This window comes from Calliopsis andreniformis, chromosome 10 (genome assembly GCF_051401765.1).
Source record: "Calliopsis andreniformis isolate RMS-2024a chromosome 10, iyCalAndr_principal, whole genome shotgun sequence".
NCBI lineage: Eukaryota > Metazoa > Arthropoda > Insecta > Hymenoptera > Andrenidae > Calliopsis > Calliopsis andreniformis.
Window position 1 is genome coordinate 8,696,030 of NC_135071.1, and position 21,368 is coordinate 8,717,397.

The 21,368-nt window shown below is 32.8% G+C and overlaps 1 protein-coding gene across 1 annotated transcript in view; it reads right to left on the reverse strand.

The window, feature by feature from the left end:
* The window catches only part of LOC143184444 (tRNA dimethylallyltransferase), a 153,422-nt gene that overhangs the window by 93,843 nt on the left and 38,211 nt on the right, over positions 1 to 21,368 (reverse strand). Inside the window, exons 2-3 of the mRNA XM_076386674.1 lie at positions 19,080 to 19,220; positions 17,852 to 18,153 (exon numbers count right to left, since the gene is read on the reverse strand). Coding sequence (XP_076242789.1) covers positions 17,852 to 18,153; positions 19,080 to 19,220 — 443 coding nt within the window. The remainder of the gene's footprint in view (positions 1 to 17,851; positions 18,154 to 19,079; positions 19,221 to 21,368) is intronic.

Below are 21,368 nucleotides of genomic sequence, written 5' to 3' on the forward strand. Positions count from 1 at the left end.
AATATACTGATTCAGTCATTTAGTTATGGAGCAGCAATAGTCTTACACAATTTTAAAGCAAGGTGTTAGTCCCCATTAATGTATCATTAAGCTGGTTTGCTCATTAATAAATGAATTAGTGAATGCTAACTTCATATGTTCAAAACTGATACGGACTTTCTAACTTCTCTTCTTTTTACGATATGTAATAAAATTAAATGAAATAATATTTGTAAGTGACAAATTCAACAATTTGACTTAGACGCATATTTAGCAGAAGTTTACACGATCGCCATCAGCCTGCAACATTTAGCACTACAAATGAACTGGGACACGAAATTAGATACAAAAATAAAACTTGAGTCTCTTATATTTACTATAAGAGTTTTCACTTTTGAAACTCTCTGTAAGAGAAGATTTTCTTCAATGGATGTAATTGTCATCGACAGTTCGATTGAAATGGAATTATTACGAGATAGTCAGTAAATTTAAGAAAGCTCTTTTTATTTTCCGACTTATATTACAATACGTTATATTTCAATATAATATAATAGAAAGGAAAATATATTGCTATCAGTCAAATTTTCGGTCAAACACACACACGCACACGCACACGTATGTATGTATATTGACGTCTATTTTACTTTAAGCCTCTGGATTAGATTATCAGAATTTTATGAAATTTGATATGGTGGCTTCTGTATATGGGACATTGATGCTATTAAAATTTCAATTTTAGTAATCACTTGAGAGGGACCCCACATCCCTCATGGTACCCCATGATATCCCAACCATATTTCAGAAGAGATTCAGGTTACAACAAATTTTATTGTACCAAGTTTTTAGCATATTATGAAAAAGTACTACTGCTAAACGCAGTGTTATTAAATTTTCAACAAGACCAACAAATTTTGAGTTCCCATCATAAATTACCTTTTCCCTAACTGGTCTGAAGTTTATTTCTTCGTAGCCAGACGAATATATGAAGTGGTTAAAAAGTAGTATCAGAGAGAGGGAAAGAGCGGCGCTGTGTAAGCTGGGAAAGAAGCGTGAAAGGATCACTGGGCGTGTCCAGACAGTTCGAATCGAAAACCCGCTGGTTTATTAAGGCAGCAGGGTCAATGGTGTTCCACCAGTTACGATAAAGGCAGTACATTCCCTTTACTACTCAAACTTAAAGCCGTATCACGCGAACTCCAACGAAACTTTCACGTGCTGGCTGGCCCATGACATTTCCCCGATGCGCCCATTCCTTGCTTAATGTAATTCCGCGAATTAGTTCGACGTCAACTTTCAAAACGAGATAACCTGGCAATGCATGCCGAGACTTGGACACCCGAGTAAAAGTTTCCTGGAACCGTTGCAGGAAAATCGATACTCGTCAGCCGTCGTGAAGTCAAGTTGGAAAAATGTACTGAGATACAATTGCTATAGGTATAATAAGTACGTAACAGGAGGAATAGAAGCCATGTTAGGAACTTTTTGATTGGGGATCTATTGATATTAGGGAGAGTTGAAAATTTTAATTTTATTATTTAAGATACTTTTTCTTTTTGTTTTAAGGCTTTGGAAGCAAGACAGTCTTTGAAATACATATTCAGTAGACAGTTTAGTGTTATAGTTAGTTGTTACAGAGCGGATGTTCAGTTTTTGTCATAAGGTATTGATGTGTCCTATTCTTAGTTTCGTAATAATTCTTTGTGTTTTCTTTGATGATACTTTCCAAGTATCATCGTAGTTAGTACCTAACTATTTAAGAAACTGTTCCTATTCCTATCCTATAATTTGTATCGGAATTATTATTTGATGTTGTAGCCTGATGTTTCATAGGTGTTTCTGGATAAATGGTCCAGAAAAAATTGAACTTTTAACACTAACCATCGAATAGCACATTGTTTTTCGAACTTCCATACAGCACATTGGGTCTTTCAGGTTTATTGTGAATTTCACATCTTTTGAATATATAAACAATTCTGTAAAAGTTCATTGGAATATTTTCCAGTGTATAGTTTAAAATTATAATATTCAAATGTTACAAAAAATTAAGGAACATTTTTGTTCCTAATTATATTCTGGTTCAGAAATCAGTATTTTGCTAGTGTCATTCCAGGGTTAAAAGTCTTATCCAACAAACGACAGACTTATTTTATTTTTTTATGCTCTATTTCTATATTATAAATTCAATTCTATCTCTTATATAAAGAACATTAATACTATTAATGTAGATTGACAGTTTGTCGGCGGATGACGACATTTGACGTCAAACTGAATGCTGCTGTCTGGTATGGATGATGCTAAATACCGTCAAGTGTCACAAGTGTAAAGTATATATTATTTTATGCATTCTAAATTTTATTTTTAAAGGTTTCAAAAATGGATTATTATACTTATGTAGAGGTATGAGTAAACTAATAAAAGAAATAGGTACGATATTGTTCATATATTAGGAAAAAAACAGATTAAAAAAATTAAAAAGGTTAAAAAGATTACTATATTTTATTACTTCTAGACCATACTGTATCTCTATTTATATACCCTTTTCAGTTTCCTAAAATACTCAACAACACTAGAAGTAATTTTCCTGTCTCTTTAAGTACACAACTATCTTCTATACATATATGTTAGCAATACTTTTACCAAGAACAAAGGACAAAATTAATATCCAAAGAACCACAACCATCGAAGAAGAACGAAGAGAAAGAAGCATTTTGAAATCCAATAGTCTGGTTCCAAGCTCCAATTTTAGCCCGTCGTTTGCTTCATAATTCACGATAACGAGACAAGACAATGTCGAACGATGGGTCAAAACGCGGGAGAAGAACGACTAAGAGAGATATTTAAAATTTCAGGCGTGCGGGGCTGAAATTAAGTTTTAACGAATGTCGAGGTATAACGAGTTGAAAAGGCGACTTTATCAACGCGCGCTGCGTACCTAGTACTGGTCTCATGAATCGTGTACCCAGTTGGTCCGTGCTATCAGTTTGCTAATCAAATAGCACCATCCACATAATTTGTTTAAACATCATTATAAATCATTACGCGAGTTAGCTTATCTTGAGTGCTGATTCAGTGAAATTAGCGTTACTTCGTCTCGGTAACTCGTTGTTCCTCACTAAAGCAGAGTGAGAGCCTGATAAAAGGTCCTAAGATCTTTCGGACATAGAATTTTCCTGGAATTAGAAACTTGCCCCTGGATATCGCTTATTTGCTACCACACAAATTTTCTGTTTCTGAGTTATTAGTACTGGAAGCATGGCTTTTGTATTAAATAGTGATATTGTCTTATTTTTCTAAAAATCATCATTTTTTAGTTATGTCATGTTGCAGCAAATGCATTCCTAGATGGATATTGATTATGTTTTACACTATTCAGAAAAAAATTTTAAAAGTAAGTAGTAGCAGAAATACCATTGCTTAATTAGTTATTCATTCTAAAACGATAAATAAATTCTAGAAATATTATAATACTTTAGAGGTGTAAAATATTGTCTATCTTACGTTTCATTCATCACCCCTGTATGAGACTCCTAAAAGCTAACTTAATGAACTCCATCTGTTGTTCTTTCGCTTTTAGGCTATATTTTAGAAAACAATGCGCTTAAAGTTATAAATCTCCTTTATTTTATGGTGATGACGGAATGCATTTCGAAAGGTTCATATTTTGATAATAAATCAATATTAAAAATGGAAATTGTTCAGCTAAATTAATGTAACTTAAAGTTGTAGGTGTGTAATTGGGAATACAGATGAGTTTAGACCTGAAGGGTACCACGAGGAGAAGGGAATCCTTCTCGAATCTGACAGGTGTTGCTACGCAACACATTGTTATTAGAGATTTAATTGTGTGGTTGGTACGAAATACATCAGTCAATACGTGGTGCTTTTCAGACGTTGCAATCTACTCTATACAAATGGAGTCCAAATTCAACTGCTCTGACCGATGCTTCACTTCGTGGAGAACTAAACTATACAGCACATGAAACTATGATCCTACTTAATGATGAACCTTCTTAAGATTCAAGAGCCCAAGAATCATCAAGTTACAATCTTTCCTGAATTTGAAACTCAATTTTCTGTAATATTTTCTAAATAAGTGTTGAGACATAGTGTCCCATGATGTATGGACGAGGTGTTCAGTAAATTAGAACTTACACAAATTTGAAATGGAAAGTAAATACAGTGATGAATATTTTATACTTGTATGCTTTAGAAGTAGTTGTCAAATGTCTAAGTTAAACCGTTGAGAAACTCAAGGCCGAATGAAAGATAATTATCCAATATAGGGAATAGCTATAAGTAGCGATTGCTTCCTCAAGGCAATCGAAGAGGAAAGTGTCTTTTCGACTTGAAGATGATTTAGCTGGCAGAGAAATAGACTGCTATAACATGACAGTCAGTGAAAAGCTAATTTCTCTTGAAACAAAGAGAAGATGTAAAATAGAAATTACTTCATTTGCGATTCGAGTGACAAAATTTGGAAAACAAGATAAGTAACTTTCTACCAACTTTAAGATGGAATATACTGCGTTTCATGACTATACATGTATAGTTACTCTAGACCTTTAAATTCTTATATGTAGTACTTATATATTTTCCTTCGCCTTCATCGTCTCATTTCCAAGTTTTATGTTTCATTCTAACCTAGTTCCCTCAACTTCAATACAAAAAATAAAATATTTTTAACATTTAAATATCTGGATTTAAACATTCTTCGTGAACAAATTCATGGGTGACTTTAACCCTTATGTTAATAACCAGATACCCAGGTACCGTTTTCCCCAATGGCGACAGTTTCATTAAGTGGTTAATGACATTAGGATTAAATTCTATCTCGACTAACGTCGATTACTCTGGAACCAATTAGGAGATATGTAACTTATGATATTATTGTACATCATTGAGTAACCATATTAATAGTACAATTTCTTTATATCGTACATCGATAACTAGATCACTCTGATAAATAACGAAGGGCCCGCTGTTCGGGCATTTCAAAACGATGCTGAAGAGGATACCGTGGCAATGGGCTCTTGTATAAGAATCTTGTATTGTGTCACAGAAATTATGAAAGTCTCGAGGCAGGTTTTGGAAGCATCGGCCGACACGGTACCGTACTGACCACCTGCTAACGAAAGTTTGATTTATGGCCTTTCCTTTGAGGAAATTCACTGCATTCCCTTTCAGCCGATCTTTCTGGTAACTCAAGATCGTAAAATGCTAGCTAAGGAACTCTTTTCTGGCACAGGAAAAAGACAGGAGCAACTGCAAAATTTTAGGAGCAGCAGTGTGAAAATAATGAAACATTTACACGTGACTACTAGATATGCACTGGCAAGATTACTATTCGTATTCCCACCTCATATACATATATGACAATGCCTTGTAATTTAAAGTTATGCTTTGACTGAAGCAACTAATGAGCAACATTTTGTCTCCTCTTAATGCTTACGTGTAAATAAAAAAACTATGCGTTTTAGGAGAACATATTATGTATTTGAATTCATTATTGTTTTTGTGTTCTAGACTCCAAAACATTTTGTCGCCTTTTGTTGCTTATAGCGTGCAAATAAAAACTATGCGTTTTGTGAAAGACAAAATACCTGCTATCAGACAATTTTTGAAACTCTTATTCGAAGGATGCTTAATTCTTTTAATTAAAATGTCAAACAGGAATCAGCGTTCCTGATGGGGTGACCTAAAATTAACATATGTAAATAATAATAAGTAATTTTAATCCTAACGTTGCAGAAACAAAAACACAAGCAATTAAAATGAATAAAAATTTAAGCTTCATTAACTTTTCAAATCTACAAGATGATGGAGTCCCTTAAAAATCCAAGTTCCATTTACAATATACAAAGTGTTCACAAGTTAAAGGTGTCTTGCCAATCCCTTATTAATCCACGAGGCTCAATATTCAGTGCCACATTTCAAGGCAAACAAGATCGACTCATAATTCAAGCAGCCTGCCTTGCGAACGCTCAAACGCGTTCAGAAACCTCGAAAGCTTCAAAATAAAGCGCGTGAAGAAGCTTTCTTCACGGTATGGTAATGGTTGGAGTCCTCGTAAATTTCATACCTCTTTCAAATAATCAACCCCAAGTCATCGTAAAACAGTGTAGGGTAGTTCAAATAAATAGGTATATGGCAGTCCAGCAAATGAGCAAAGATCGGCAAACAGGCGGATGGCTATTAAAAAGAACGATCAACCTTGAAGAAGCCAAAGCGGCTCTCTCGCGAGCATACGCGTTTCCCATGAAATTAATGAAACCGCCTCGTGCTTCCGGAAGTGCGCAGCCTGTCAGGCGCCAGGAAGTCATGACACGGCCCTGCCGCTCCACGTGGATCGCGTACGATCATTCATATGTACACGTGCGCGTCAACAGCACGCTGTTGCACACGATCGGTTTTTTAAATAATCAACAGAACCTACCGGTTCTTTTGCATCGTAATAATTGTTTCCTCGAAGGTCTGAGGATTCCTTTTGTACAATATCGGACGAAGAACCGGAATTTTAGCATTGATAGTGCCTCGAATTATATAGTGCCTTCCGCCCGCGCAGGTATTAATTACATAAGCTAAGTATGAGATAAGGCGATGCTAATTTTTGAAAACTATAGAAAATATTCGATTTTCTAATAGTTTGTGCTGCGGGTGTCTTACGATTATGCGTTCGAGAACTGCGCACTCCACGTCGTTTTAATTATTTAAATGATTTTTCATTGTTATCATATTCATTTCGAATTCATCTTCTTTAACGCGTCAACAAAAAGTTTCCGAGGAAACTAAGTAGTTTTAGTTTGAAATCAACTTTTGCAGTATTCTTTTAACATGTCGATATGCACGCTAAATTGAATGCAACTTAGATGAATATTATTTCTATGTCATTTTTATATTTATTCTAAAGAGATTTCTTATTTCTCATAGTTATGGCTATAAGTTTTTGTTAATGGATATCTTTTTTATTTAAGGATCTAGAGAGTTTCAGAATAGCTGCAAACAAAAAAATGTTGGTGAATAACTTTAGGGAATGTCATGTGACACGTGCCATATAAGTATAAGTATCATGAATCTTACAGAACATTTGAATTTTTCATTTTTTCTAAATTAAAGCAAAATCGTATAAATAAAAATTCGAGTAGTAGGTAATATGAGACAGCATTCTTTTTGAGACAAATAAGTTATATAGTGGTGTTAAAGCGTTAATGAAGAAGTTTTAATAACACAAATGTCAAATGAAACAACTTACTGATTTTAAAAACATATTAATGTCTCACATTACTATAATCGGTCATTTTACTTTTAGTCATATCACACTTCGAAAACCATATGTACGTGCAGAAACTTCTTGTTACAACAAAAAACATCTACAAACAACATAACAACCGCTGTTATGGCATAATATTATAATATTCCTAATACCTAATTTCTAATAATTGTTAAAGATGTTAATATCATCTATAGCTAAAAACCTTGGTTTATTTCTATCTCTTCTTTTAATTTAATGTAACATTAACAAGTGTAAAAATTGTGAGCCATGTGCGGGTGATACAGTAGTTGATTTATAAATATTTTAAAAATTGTCGTCCGATTATGTACAAGGATAGCGTTACAAAAAAATAGAAAGCCAGGTTTGATCAAAACATCAATACCTTCGATTGCTAGCAGTAACGATCAATACCGCTTTTCCCATACCTTGTTTGTCAATTTAGTCGCGTACACACACCGTTCATAAAAATATTTTGTCGACTGTTCCGGTCAACATGATTGAAAGTCGTGACACCTGAGGTTAGGCCGAATAGCTATGTATTGCGCCGCACCGCTCTCTTCGTATCGAGCAAAGCAGCAATCCACCGGAAACTAAGCTAAACTAAGCTATGCTATGCTATGCTAAGTTTCAAAATATTTGCTACAATAGAATACATACGTAACCATTCCCACTAAAAGCTAAACAAGGCTATGTTATATTCTTTTTCGAGAACTATTTCATTAGCTAGCCATAGCACAAGATTGCGTTTTTTTTTTATTTATTTTTTTTTAGGAAGACACAGTTTTAGCTTGGAAAAACAGAACAGCTCACAATTAGCTTAGCCTTTGGTAGAAAGGGAATATATTCCATGCATCTGTGGTTGTAAGGCAAAATGACCCAATTGACAGGAAGAGGTGTTAGGTGTCCGCCTCCGATTACTTTGGTTCTCAGATGTTATCGAGGTCCGAAAAATAAGAGCTACATACTTTTTTATATTGCCCTGTAGCTGACGTTAAGAACATCATTGACCCACCAAGATATATACAAATTACATTTATGCCAGGTTTCATAATAATCTTTGGGCTAACTTTAAGCTATCATTCGTTTTCATCTTATCAATTTTGAGGGGTAGTTTACCCTCTAATAATATACGAAAACGAACTAATATAGAAAGACAAGTAGGTACTAATTTTTCAGTCTTCTACAACATATCTGGGAACCAAAACAATCCAAGGCGAACATCTGAAAACTTTTCCATGTAAGTCACATACTTTTATTTCTGAGATATTGGTATTTAAAGTATTTAATTTCAACACTGTCTGATGGATTTGTGTCTTTTTGAATCCTTATTTTTAAGTGAAACAATTCTTTTAATGTCCTTTCTTCTTTCTAAAAATATAAATTCTATATTCTAGATCTCAATTAAGACCTTAACTTGAATTCCTTGAAAATGTGACATACGTCGTTTTGTCTTACAGCCACAGATATACTGTATTGAAGTAAATATTTTTAGACTTAGCATAGCATAGTTTAGCATAGCTTAGCTTAGTATCCCGGTGGGTTCCCGGTTTAAGTTCTGTCTCTAGTACAAAGCTCTCAAACAGTTGTGAAACGTGCCTCTTGCGCTTCCTGTTCCTTTGAAGACATACTGACAGGTGGTAACTTTTAATAAGTTGGAAACTATCACAGATCTCTATGAAGTAAAAATAATTTTAAAAAGTTGGAATCGCTGCAAATATTACTTTTACTGAATTTAACATAACAATCAAAGTGTTAAATAATGAAGTTTATTTCCCATTTTAAATCGAGATTTAAAGTAAAGTACATTTAAAGAAAAATATAGTGTAAATAACTAGACACTAAAATGATGACCTCATATCGAAAATTAAAATTTTCTAGTAAAGGGGATATCTTCATTTTGCACAAGAACCGTTTTTCTTCCTTTTTTTTGTAATACTAATAACTGTAAAACAACTATTTCTCAGTTATATTATTCTTGCAGCAAATGAGCGATACGATATAAACAAAGATACTTGAGGATTAATAATAAGTAATTTATCTATCATATGCTTAAGATACTTTAGAATTATGTTTTCCAAACAGCTGTAAAAATGCAATATAATCAAGTTTTCTCGACTATCAAACTAGGAAAACACCTTGAAAGTGAATTTGACTTAAAATTTAGAAACTTAAAATCCACGTCACTGTGGACATATTTTGTTTAGCCTTCGAACAAAAATAGTCAATCTAGACAATTATTCTATATTTATCTCTTCTTCTTATGAAGCATTCATGTTAATAGCCAAAAAAACATTTCTCAATACGAAGGTCAACTGCTTCGAGGATTTGGCAAATTCAGAAACATACCAGGTTTCACCAAAGCAGTCAAAGAGAAGGTCCACTATATGCTTTGGACCATTTCATGGGGTTCGTAACAAGTAACGTGGCAAAAGATGCCTACGATTAAATAAGAAGCTAACGATACAAGCCATGTATAATCTACTCGAGCATTTGCAGCACGATAATGATCCGACGCGGAAGATATGGAGAGATATACTGTTTCGTGTAATAATAATACTAATTTGAAGCAATAAGTCTTAAAGCCATAAACTTCCAACTAAAGTGGAATTCATTTGAAGTACTATATCCGCAAGAGAACAGCAACATTTCCTTCTGTGATGTTTACATTTTAACTTCTTCAGAGAATTTAATGCTTCTTAACTGCATTACAATTTTTTATTTCCTTAATACCACTGTAGAATCAAGTACAATGAAACTACCTTTCATTTTTACCGTTGCTAATTGTACGTACTATTCAATTTCTTCAAGTTTCTTCGATTCTTTAATCATGTTAGAGCAAATCAAAGTATGTAATATGGAAATTGTCTATATTTCTAAAAATGATTAACTGTTTTATTACTAAATCATAGCAATTCTCTGTAGAATGACTCATATTACTAAACTTCAGACAGGAACAGGAATAGATAATAGAAGAATATTCACACGAGTGATTCACTTTCCATTAGAACCTATTGCGTGTTCTGTTGCATCTCATTCACAGAACTAACGATTCATAAATTAAAACAGTGTGTTCTTAGAATTATTATTGTAGCCTTTCAAACACCGAACTGACTAACTCTAAGTTCCGTAAATTTTTCAATTCTATTTTAATATATCATTAATGCATTAGATTTCAAAGCTAAAAAGATATGCAATTAAGGATACGTAAAATATACGAAATAAATTGATTACTATTAAGCAAGAAACAAACTCCTATTTAAGTCCCATTCTATTACTCAAGTTTATGCAAATCTGAATTTGCATAAACTTTCGCAGTCTAACTACAACCTGACCTGTTTCACAGGCTCTCGAATCCCAACCCAAATGCTCGTACTTCACGGACACCCAGTATATGTATAAGGTCTTTCGTGCCTGACCCGAAAATCTGCATTCACCGAGAATCTCCCAAAGCAACAATTAGAATAACAGTGCCAGCCTTGAAGATGATCTACGAGGGCGCAATATATTTCTCGGTCGAATGGAACCGTCGACGCAAGAAAGGAAAGTGCAGCACCTGGTCCTCGCTTGACCTAACTCAACTTGATCCGGATGCTCTACACTCTATTCAGATCCGCGTCTTTTCACCATGGATAACATTTGCGAAAGATCTCGCAAAGAAGGTTTAGAGCGCTGCCAGCTGCAACGCAGGGGCCATGTTGTGAAAGCGTAGCAGTTGTCCAAAAACGTACCTGGCCCTGTCTGCCCTAATTGGCCGCTGTCGATTATGTATTTCATGCGAGCGAAGTGCTCTCGCGTTGCGATACACATCGGTAGCGGCTGCTGAGTGATTGCGTTGGGAATGCCATTTATTCTTCTCATTTGGACGTGTAACTTGTCCTCAGAAAATATTGCTGTGAAATTTATTTACTGATTTGTGGTCCTCTTTCTAAATAGAAAATTTCTGTATTTGTAGTTTATTATACCTACGGTTGATGAAAGTATTTTCTCTGACTTTCGACTATTTTATGTTATTTTTGAATCTCTTGACGCCTGCATTATGAATTGTGGAAATGACAAGTAGAAGTTTGACATGTTTCATTTAACGTTAGTGCCATAGCCATCGATATGAGATTGAAAAGAATACATTTTGCTATGGGGATAAGAAATCGGGGGTTGTGAAACTTAAAAGAGAAGGGGAAAATACTTGGAGCAGTTTTGCTCATTTCTGTATTATACTTATCTTACATACTTATTTATACTTATATTACATTTTTTACTGCGTCGTTGCAAAAATTAAGAATGAAACAGTTTGAGAGAGAAATAAGTCTGTAAAGATATCCTTTAATGTTATCGATTTAAGGACAATAGGAGTTTTTGTACAAGACCAAATATTAGAAAGTTATTGAAGAATAATATAGAATACGGCTACTGAAAAATATTGGAGAGTAATATAAAAAACCTTGTGTTTATATTTTTGATTTCGTTTTCTATTCTTTTTCTATCCCTAAATATTTTAAATATTTCAAATATTTAGGGATACTCTTTAAAATTTTTGTAAATGATCGATAATCATTATACAGAGTTTTAATTTTCCTATCTCTTTCCAACTGAAAACACCTTAAGACATTTTATATTTTATAACCAATTAAAAATAATTTAAAGCAAGACAGAGTGGATTAAGAATATACAAAATAAAGTTAGCGAACATCTATTACGAATAATACGTTAAAATTAGCATAAAACAGCAATATTTGCGTGACAGTTGTCAGGAGGATAAACATCTGATAGGTGATACTATTAATTAACCAATGCTTAATTGAAGTAGTCTTAACCTTATATATAGGTCATCACATGCAAATTTCTTTATAACAACATCAGTGCAGGCGGTCTGTTATAACACGTCATTAAAATTAATCAGTTTAATTAATTAAACATGCCAGAGTTTTGTTGCATTAAATTCAAGGCGTAAAATATTTCTGTATTTACCTCTAACACAAATCTGCTTGTAAACTACAATTTTAAGGGATGCGGCTTCAAACTTTATTTTTAAACTTCAATATTCAATATTCTAGAAATATTAATTATTCTCATACTTTTAATACTCTATTTTCATACATTCAGCTTACTAACTCTATTTTTTAAAATTTACATGATAGTAAAAATTTAAGCAATCATTAATAGTACATAAAATAAATTTGATGAAGTAATAAAAATCTTATTGTTAAATACTATATCTAATAATTTAAGAACATTTCAAAAATCGTGTAAAAGATTACTGAGAGGTGTAATTAAGATTCAGTAATCCACGTGAGTAACTAAGACACACGAAAATATATAAAAACAAAAATCGACCCTTTTTTTAAATTCTACATGTATTTCAAAAGGGACACAACTCAAAAAACATAATTTTTTAATTACAAGCTATAAAGTGTTATATATTTGGTAAATGCACCTCTACTCATTATAAAAAAGTTTACTAATTAAAGATCAAAATTAGAGAATTTATTTAAAGACCTCTTCAAAAATAAATTACAAAATTACTTAAATAATAACAAGAAAAACATTTAATGTAAGGTAACGTACAAGTAACGTAACTATTTTTCATACTAATTATTCAAATAAGATAACTTTCATTAGTAAAACTACTCTTTATGTCAACCTTATGTATGTAATAAATAATGTTCTAAACACATAAATAGTTTTTCGCTTCCCCTCAAAACTATATATTTTTTGAGTTGTGCTGCTTTCATAATAAAAAAATTTTAATAAAAAGTCTTAATAAAAACCTTAATAAAAAACAAAAAACTTCCTTGAACTATTTCGACCCAACCCAACTTTATCCTACATTTTAAATACATACATGGTCTTCGACCATGAGTCCACGATTTATAATTCGGACGAGGAGTTATGGTGTCCGACAGTTGGCCACTGCAAGTGTGCTTCTCAATATCACGAGGAAAGACAGTCGAAGAGGAGAGCAGGTGAAGTTGCGGTGGCTCTCTGCGTGCAACGTGTCTCCCTCTCTCACCCCTGGCCCTGGACACGTCCCGATTGTTGTTTCACGTGCGAACGGTATCAAAAACCGCAGTGCGAGTTGGTCAAATTTGAAAGTTAATTCCGGGGGAAACAAGCTTCGTAAGGTGCATTCAGAAACCAGTCGCCGGAAAATTCGTCGACGAAGAAGCAAGGTGGCTGTCCAAACGCACAGGATAATTAATTAACCCCTAATATGAAGAGTTAAACGACACACTTAATATTTAAACTAAAAAGGTAACGTACAAACGATAAATGTAAAGATAAGCCACTGGACTCACATGAAACGCTAGTATTATTTCCAATTTGGTAGAAAATATACACGAAAATGTATTTTAAGTTGAGAAAATTCGATACTTAATGTATGGGGAAATTATTAGAGAGTTTTACAATTATAGATGTACCTATATTAAATTATATAATGTGATACTGGAATTATATGATACATTGTGTTAATTTCGATATTTAAAAGAAACGTTTATTAAATATTGAATTTCACAATTTTGTAAAATGTGGAAATTTATCATTTTTACAATGTCTCGATATTTGAACAAATTAATCAACGTGTTCTAGTGTACCGATCTCACTGAACATGTTTTATTAAATATTTGAATAATTAGATAAAACAGTTTTTTAAGAATAAAACGAATACTAAATCTAATAATTAGTATTATTTACAGTAGTATCTGAATACTAACAAGGAGAATACACCATGAACTAATAACCGATTTTGATGAAACTGAACATAATGTATCTACGTGAAAAATAAATCGACACGTGTCCGAGCGTTTTATCGAATAGTCTTTAATAGTGAAGATTTCGACGTCCAAAGTTTAGCAATAATATTTCGTTAATATAAATCAGTAGAAACTTATATAGAAGCCGAATAGTTAATAAAATCGATGAAAATTTGTTACTGCATTTTCTAACTGCATTAATTATTTTGGCTTCTATATAAGAAGCCAAATAGTTTTAATATTATCGAAATGTTACCGAAATGTTATCGAAATGTTGCTGAAATATTACCGAAATATTATTGCTAAACTTTAGACCAAAATCTTAGACTGTTAAACCAAGTTGACAACCACTTTCGCTACGACATGGCGAAATTTCGTATCACAGGTTTGGTGATATCGCCAGTTGTAACATTTTACTATTCTGTTTCAAACTATAATTAAAAATCCCTTTTATGGATAATAATTTCTTATAGGTAACAGATAAAAACCTAAGTTTTATAAAATATTCAATAATTTCACTACACATATATTCAGAAAATACTATAGGTATAACGTTTTAAACATTAGCATGGCGAAATTGGGATCACCTACCTTATGAAATGATTTTCATGGTAGTTGGAAGAAGAAAACATTAGTATCAATAATTATCTACAATCGTCTATAATTACCCAACAGCATGGACAAAAATAATATAAACTTTTGAATTTGAATTCTTCCAAATATGTAACCGAAAAAATAAATAACAAAATTCAATAAATAATATCCTGAAATATTATACACCCATCCTTCCTAACTAGAAGCTGTTAATAAAAATTTCGTCACAAATTTTTAATATCACAAAATTACAGTTTTATCGTATTTCAAAGTAATAATTGTTCGACAGATTTGCTACTAGCGTAAATATTTATGTCGCGAACAGGAAAAATTCTGACAAAGGAATGCGAATTGACACACAGTTAATGTGCTTTTTGTTACTCTGTCGTCACTTTCCCCTTTACACGTCGCTATTTGTCGATACTAAACCACAGTTCGTTCAAAGTAAACACGGTAGACGTTGAAAAAAAAGGCAATTTGAAGCGTCGTTTTTCAATGAAGACACTTAAAACACAAAGCCTTGAGAGGCAATTCACGACTAAAAGTTTCGCGCAATTACCCAACGACGCGTGAGCCACGGCAACAATTTGCATCTCTCTGGGACTAAGGAAACGTAATTAACCGTAATATGTCACCAGATTTGTAACAAAGTCTTCCTCATAGTGGACGAGCGAAATATGACATCAGTTAAATACAAAGTAAACATGAACGAATAAATAAGAACGAAACTCCGCGATTTTCTTTAATTTCTTCGGTTTTTATGATTTCTTCGCAACTTCGATCGCAAACGCGTGTTGTGACCTAGGATCAAGTAACAACGGTCACGCAAAGATTTTTAATTTCGATTCAGCTTTATTGAAACTGACAATTTATCGATCATTTACACAAGTATTTACACGTGGAAAAGATAAGCTTACAAAATCTAGCTCTCAGTGATTTGATCACGGTTCCAAGACAATTCACGATAGCTTATCGTGCACGTTCCACGTGCACGACCGAGTTATCTGACAGTGACACTGACGGTTTGTCATTTCATTCCTGCGATTTCATAACTGTCGAGAAAAAATTTGTGCAGAAATATGAAGATTCAGGATTCTAATCGAGAAACAGAGTTGAGGATTCGTGAATAAATTAGAGAAGTTCTGAATTAACTGAAAGCCAAGTTTTACTGTACAAGATATTACGTGTGGCTGGTCAGATTCAATAATATTAGTTTTAATGCGTTCACTGTCATGCTAAATTCAGTAAAAATTCTATTATATTAGTAGTGATTCGAACTTAAAAAATATTATTTCTGAAACAAAAAGAAAAGTCGTGGAAGCTACTTATGAAATTGTTACACATTACTGGAATTATTACAATGTCAGCAGACTGAATTGTTTATTCAATTGAGGGGACGCTAAACACATAGAGTTAGCTTGTTTTATCAAGGTTAATACATATCCAGTTCAGTCTGGCGCAATGAAAACCGAGTGGGTTTAAACTCGAAACTAGCTTAGAATCCCATCGACCTCTATTCAAATGTTTCTAACACTTTACTGTGAATGTATTTAGGAATATATGTATAACTACATTCGAAATAGGCTACTCTCACTTGAGATAAAATGTGGAATTCCTACAATGTATTTTTCAAATCATACATATGTTCCATATTTCTGACAATTTTTATGCGAATTTCAAAAACTCAAAAAGAGACACTAAACTCAATTTTATACATTTTACAAGTTCCTAGCTGTTACTTAATAATTATCGATATTATTTCAACTATTCAGAGGTTAAACTAATTCACTAATTTTAAAACAATGATATTTACAGTGCTGTGAAATTATTATATATTTTATTCCCAGGAGGTAATCTCTTTAGCTCTTGAAAAGCTAATTTGAAGATAAGAATAAACAATTCTACTGTTCGAATTAATCTAATTATTTCATTCCAGTTAGTTCGATTGCTGGTATATGTAAATGATTTATTATCTTAGGTTTTATTTGAACAAGTGTCTCCTAAAATAAGTTCTAATTTAAGTAATCCAATTGTCTAGAAATCTCAAGTTTTCTTAAATTTGTAATATTCAATCAGTAACTAGCAAGAGATTAATAAATTTGCTTCACTACAATTAAAATATTCTAACATATTATTCCATAATTTTAACTATATTTCGCATCATTTATTCGCAATATTGCACTTTTATCATAGGCATATTCATAAAATAATTTTTCATGCACAAGAAACCAAAGTAAACAATTGTTTCAGAATGATTTACCAAATCTCGCTAAAGAATACCACTGTCATTCTTTCTTCTTCATATTCAAAACAGAAATACTAGACTAGCTCAAAAAATTCTAAACTTTTCAAAAATTGAAGAACTCATAACAATTAATTGTTAAATAAAAATAACAGTTTTTTTTGTAAAAAAGAAAAACACGAAACACTGTAGTATCTTTAATTCTTATTCAGGTTAAATATTCTTTTTAACAAAATATATATACTGACCATTAGAATGTGTTCTTGTTAGAAAAATTGTAAAATTTGACAAGTGATATTACGAGTTCTTCCATTACCTCTGCTCAGGTTATCTTACCACATTCAATGCAAGTGATATCATACACGAAAAAGAAAATGGTCATACACATTAATGCAAATGTCTTTTAAGTAGATTTAAACAGAATAGACTTTTGTAGAATCTGTCATAGACCTTTGTAAAATTAGCAAAGGTAGCTTAACTACAGTAAGAATAATTTTGTTAAATCTGTTAAGAAAGGAATAGAACAATGTAATTTCATTATTCAAATCTGGCACGTGTGATAAGACAGAGAGAGGAAAATTCGCGATGCTGTATGAGCGCGATAGCAAGAGAGGTGTTGTTGATATGTGTATTCAAAGAATATATAAGACAATGAAAAATACCAATTCTATTTTCTTAATTTATATTAAATTGACTTTCACTTAATAAAATTATTTTCTGTTAAGAATACTGAACATTTTGTTAATAATAAAATAACAAAATCTACAAAGTCGATTCTCACTCATTCTATTAAACTCAAGCCTGTTAGAGTCCTTTCGTAAATTCTCCAAGAGACTTTAATAATTTCAGCTTAACAATTTTCCCACATAAGACCTCATGCGGGGTGAATGGTATGTATGTCATCTTAAAACATAGAACAAAGAAGAACAAAGGGAAAAAAGATTCCCATACGTGAGGTAGAACTCTCGAACGTGTTAAGCACCATGATAATTTCCAACAGGCATTGAAATCACTCACCGAATCACCTTCCTCCTGTTATTCGGATGAAGCCTCTTCGCCATATCAGGATCAACGTTCGTCAATTTCTGGAACAGTTCCTCGTTGCTCTGCGTGGTCCTTCGGTCCAACTCGACCTTCATCTTCTTCGCAGGCGACACGTCCTCCCTCTCGACATCTGACGTTTCGGGGCTCGGGCTATCGGGTCGTGCAACGCTCGTTTGGGGATCAGAAATCAGGATATTCCACAGAAGAGATTCAATATAATAATTGGTGCCACCAACGACGACTGGGATCTTCCCCCTGGCCAGCAGGTCGTTTATCTAAAGCGGCCAAAGAACAAGAAGCGTTCGAGGGAGACTGATGGTGGCGAGGATCGAACAACGATATTAAAGACCATGACTAATCATCAGTTTCATGGTCTTCGTCGAGTCGCGCGAAATCCTGCTACTTCGTTCGAAAAATGATTTTTACGAAGCCCTTCGAGCGAAGGGGGAGTTGAATCCGCGCAGCCTCGCACTAATTGCATCACATCCGAAGCGTGTCAAACGTGCGCACGTCGAGGGGCGACTGACCCCGACGACCGTGAAGGTACAAGACTGTGCGTCTGATTTGTACGTCACATCAAAGATTTTACGTGCAAATCAGCGACATCTGCCAGGGGTGGTATACTGTATTATATTGTGTTAGTGGATGATTAGCTACTGTTTTAATAGAAGTTTCAACACAAATGGTCGGTTTAATCGTATATGGAAAATACATTGACTCTACTATGTTCCTCAAGTCTTTTTCTGAGTCTTCTGAGAATTTTAGAATCTGTACTCGGTTTTCCAATATTCAGCTATAGATTTGAAGATAACATAGAACTACGTTCACAGTAACTAGTTATGGACTTCTAGAAATTGTACTCAGCTTTCAGGTCAAAATCACGGACTGCCAATATGGTTTATAATTGTTATGTCATTAGGTTTTTCAAACATGCAAAACAGTTATTATATATTAATATTTAAATTTCTGATTCCTTGATGTTGTATTAACAGCTCATTATCAGTACTCGTAATGACAAGTTGATAATAAATATTGCTTCACGAGAGGTTTTCAAGAGGAATACAGCAGAGTCAACTGTTAAAGATTAATTCAAAAAGGGCAGTTGAAAATTATAATTCTTTGGGTAGGGAGTTGTTAGACACAATTTCGGACGGCTGATGGTTAGCATACAAATGTACATGGATAGAAAAGGAACAATTACTATGGGTAAGGTCATGTCCCTGAACTGCATCACGGTGAAGTCAAGGTACAAAGGATCTACGATGTCCAGCATGTGATGTGGCGCCATTGCTTGCTCTTCTTTCGTTACTTTCGCAGTGATGATGTCGAGGCCTTTGTACACCTGCAAGTTTATGAAAAGAGAATGAAAACCTATGATTATCTAATGAGTCCACTAACATGAGCTGTGCTATTAAAATACTTTACTGAACGAGACTAGAGTAGAACCTCGAATTATCAGAGCTCAAATATTCGCAACTTATTCAAGATAACAACTATTGGATGTAACAACGATAAAATTAAAGTAGAATTTTAGTTGAGACTTAAACTATATTTCAATAATAGTCTGGAAAAAAAATAAAAAAATTATTTATTAAGAGGGTACTTTAGCTTGGTGTCTCGTTTGAAACTAGTTAATCGAGGATCTATTGCATATTTTTATGTAAAATGAAGTTTCAAATGACTATACTTTGAATACGCATGAAGATATTAATTTTGAATGAATAGTTAGTTGATACACAAAAAATCATATGATATACTTTTATTTTTACTAAATATTACAACACTAACTCGTTTTTTAGTGTATCGAAAAAAAATGATAAAAAAGTGATGATTCTTATATTCTTAGTTTTCAAAGTCCTAAAATTTTTATAATTATATAACAGCAAACGATTATTTCATAAGTTAATTCATGTTATAATTCTTTATTAATTTTTATCCAATTTTTTTAAATTCAGTGTTGAGCTAATCAATCCTAGATTTCCCGTTAGTTTCGTAATTCTATCAGCATGACGCAAATGTCCATACCATGATAAATCTGTCATTTCATATCACGTCTGTCACACAGCATTACGTCTCTAAACTAGCTTTCTGACAAGCCATTTCGTTCTGTCCTTCGTGAAGTACCAGTAGATCGCTGGATGAGGAAGTGAACGAGAGGAAATCAAGGGAAGTGGTCAACGTAGTGATTTTTCTTATCTCCAAGCCAAAAGACCTCTGACATTCTTCAAACCCTGGGTGCCTTTTCTGCACAAGTAGAACGACGAAAATTTCTAATAAAATATCCCTATTATCTTTAAAAAATGACATTTTCTTCTTCTTGAATGTCCCAAAGTCCTAATATCTATATTAAAATTACCTGTTTACATTTCATGTTCATATCAAATAGATATTCTAAACATTCTAACATTCCAAAATGAATATTTAGTAGGAATAAGATATGACAGCATATGACATAAAAATAAAAATAGGGTCTGGTTTTAATAAATGTAAATAATCTAATTGACTTTAACTCCTTTACATTTTTCGATTTCACAGTAATCCCTTAAGTACATTTTTTATGGATTACTAACATGTAGGGATTTAAATAAACGTTTGAAGACCTTAGAGATATCGATAACAAGATATAAAAAATGTTTACTCAATATCTCTTCATATATCAACTTTGTTGAAGATAAAAGCACTTCATTTAATCTTTCAGTTGACGATATACTGTAACACGTAAGTTAAAGTGTACTCATCTTCTCAATATTTTTGATTTCCAGATTACAACTCTGGATTACTGTTAGATTTTTTTATCGAATATTATCAATTATTTTTTTACTATGAAAGAAAAATCATGCGGGATACGCATTAGAGAACGTGACAATGCACAGTAATACCTACTTATACATTGATTACTATATTGTCTATATCTTGAACTTATTTATAGTAAACACGTTTTTCCTTTTTATACTGTCATTCAGATTTTTGCATTAGAAATACTACAACTGGATTAATTAACACATCAGTTGACTTTAAAAGCTTGTTCGTAAATAGAACTTTGTTCGTACGTAGTTAAACATTATATAAATGTACAAATTAATTCTTCGAACGGTGAATTTTTTACTCAAAAAAATTGGTATAATTTTTCTTATTAATCAAGTATAGGTACTTTTCTACAAGAGAAACTATTCGTACGAAGATATGCAATTCTATTTCAAGAAACAGAATCCAGAAATTGAAACCAATAAAGAGACTAAAAATCAAGAAACTTATAAATTGGAAAATTGAATAATACTTGAAAACACGAAAATTAGATTGTTTGAATACTTGACTATTTAACTACTGGACTGTTTGACTATTTAACTGTTTCGCTATTCGACCATTTGCTTTTTTGAACATGTTTAAATATATCATTATTCGAGTATTTTACTATTTCACAATGACTTAGTCTATTTGAATATTTGACCGTTAAGATTTGAATGTTTAAAAATTCTTTAAAAGGGATGAA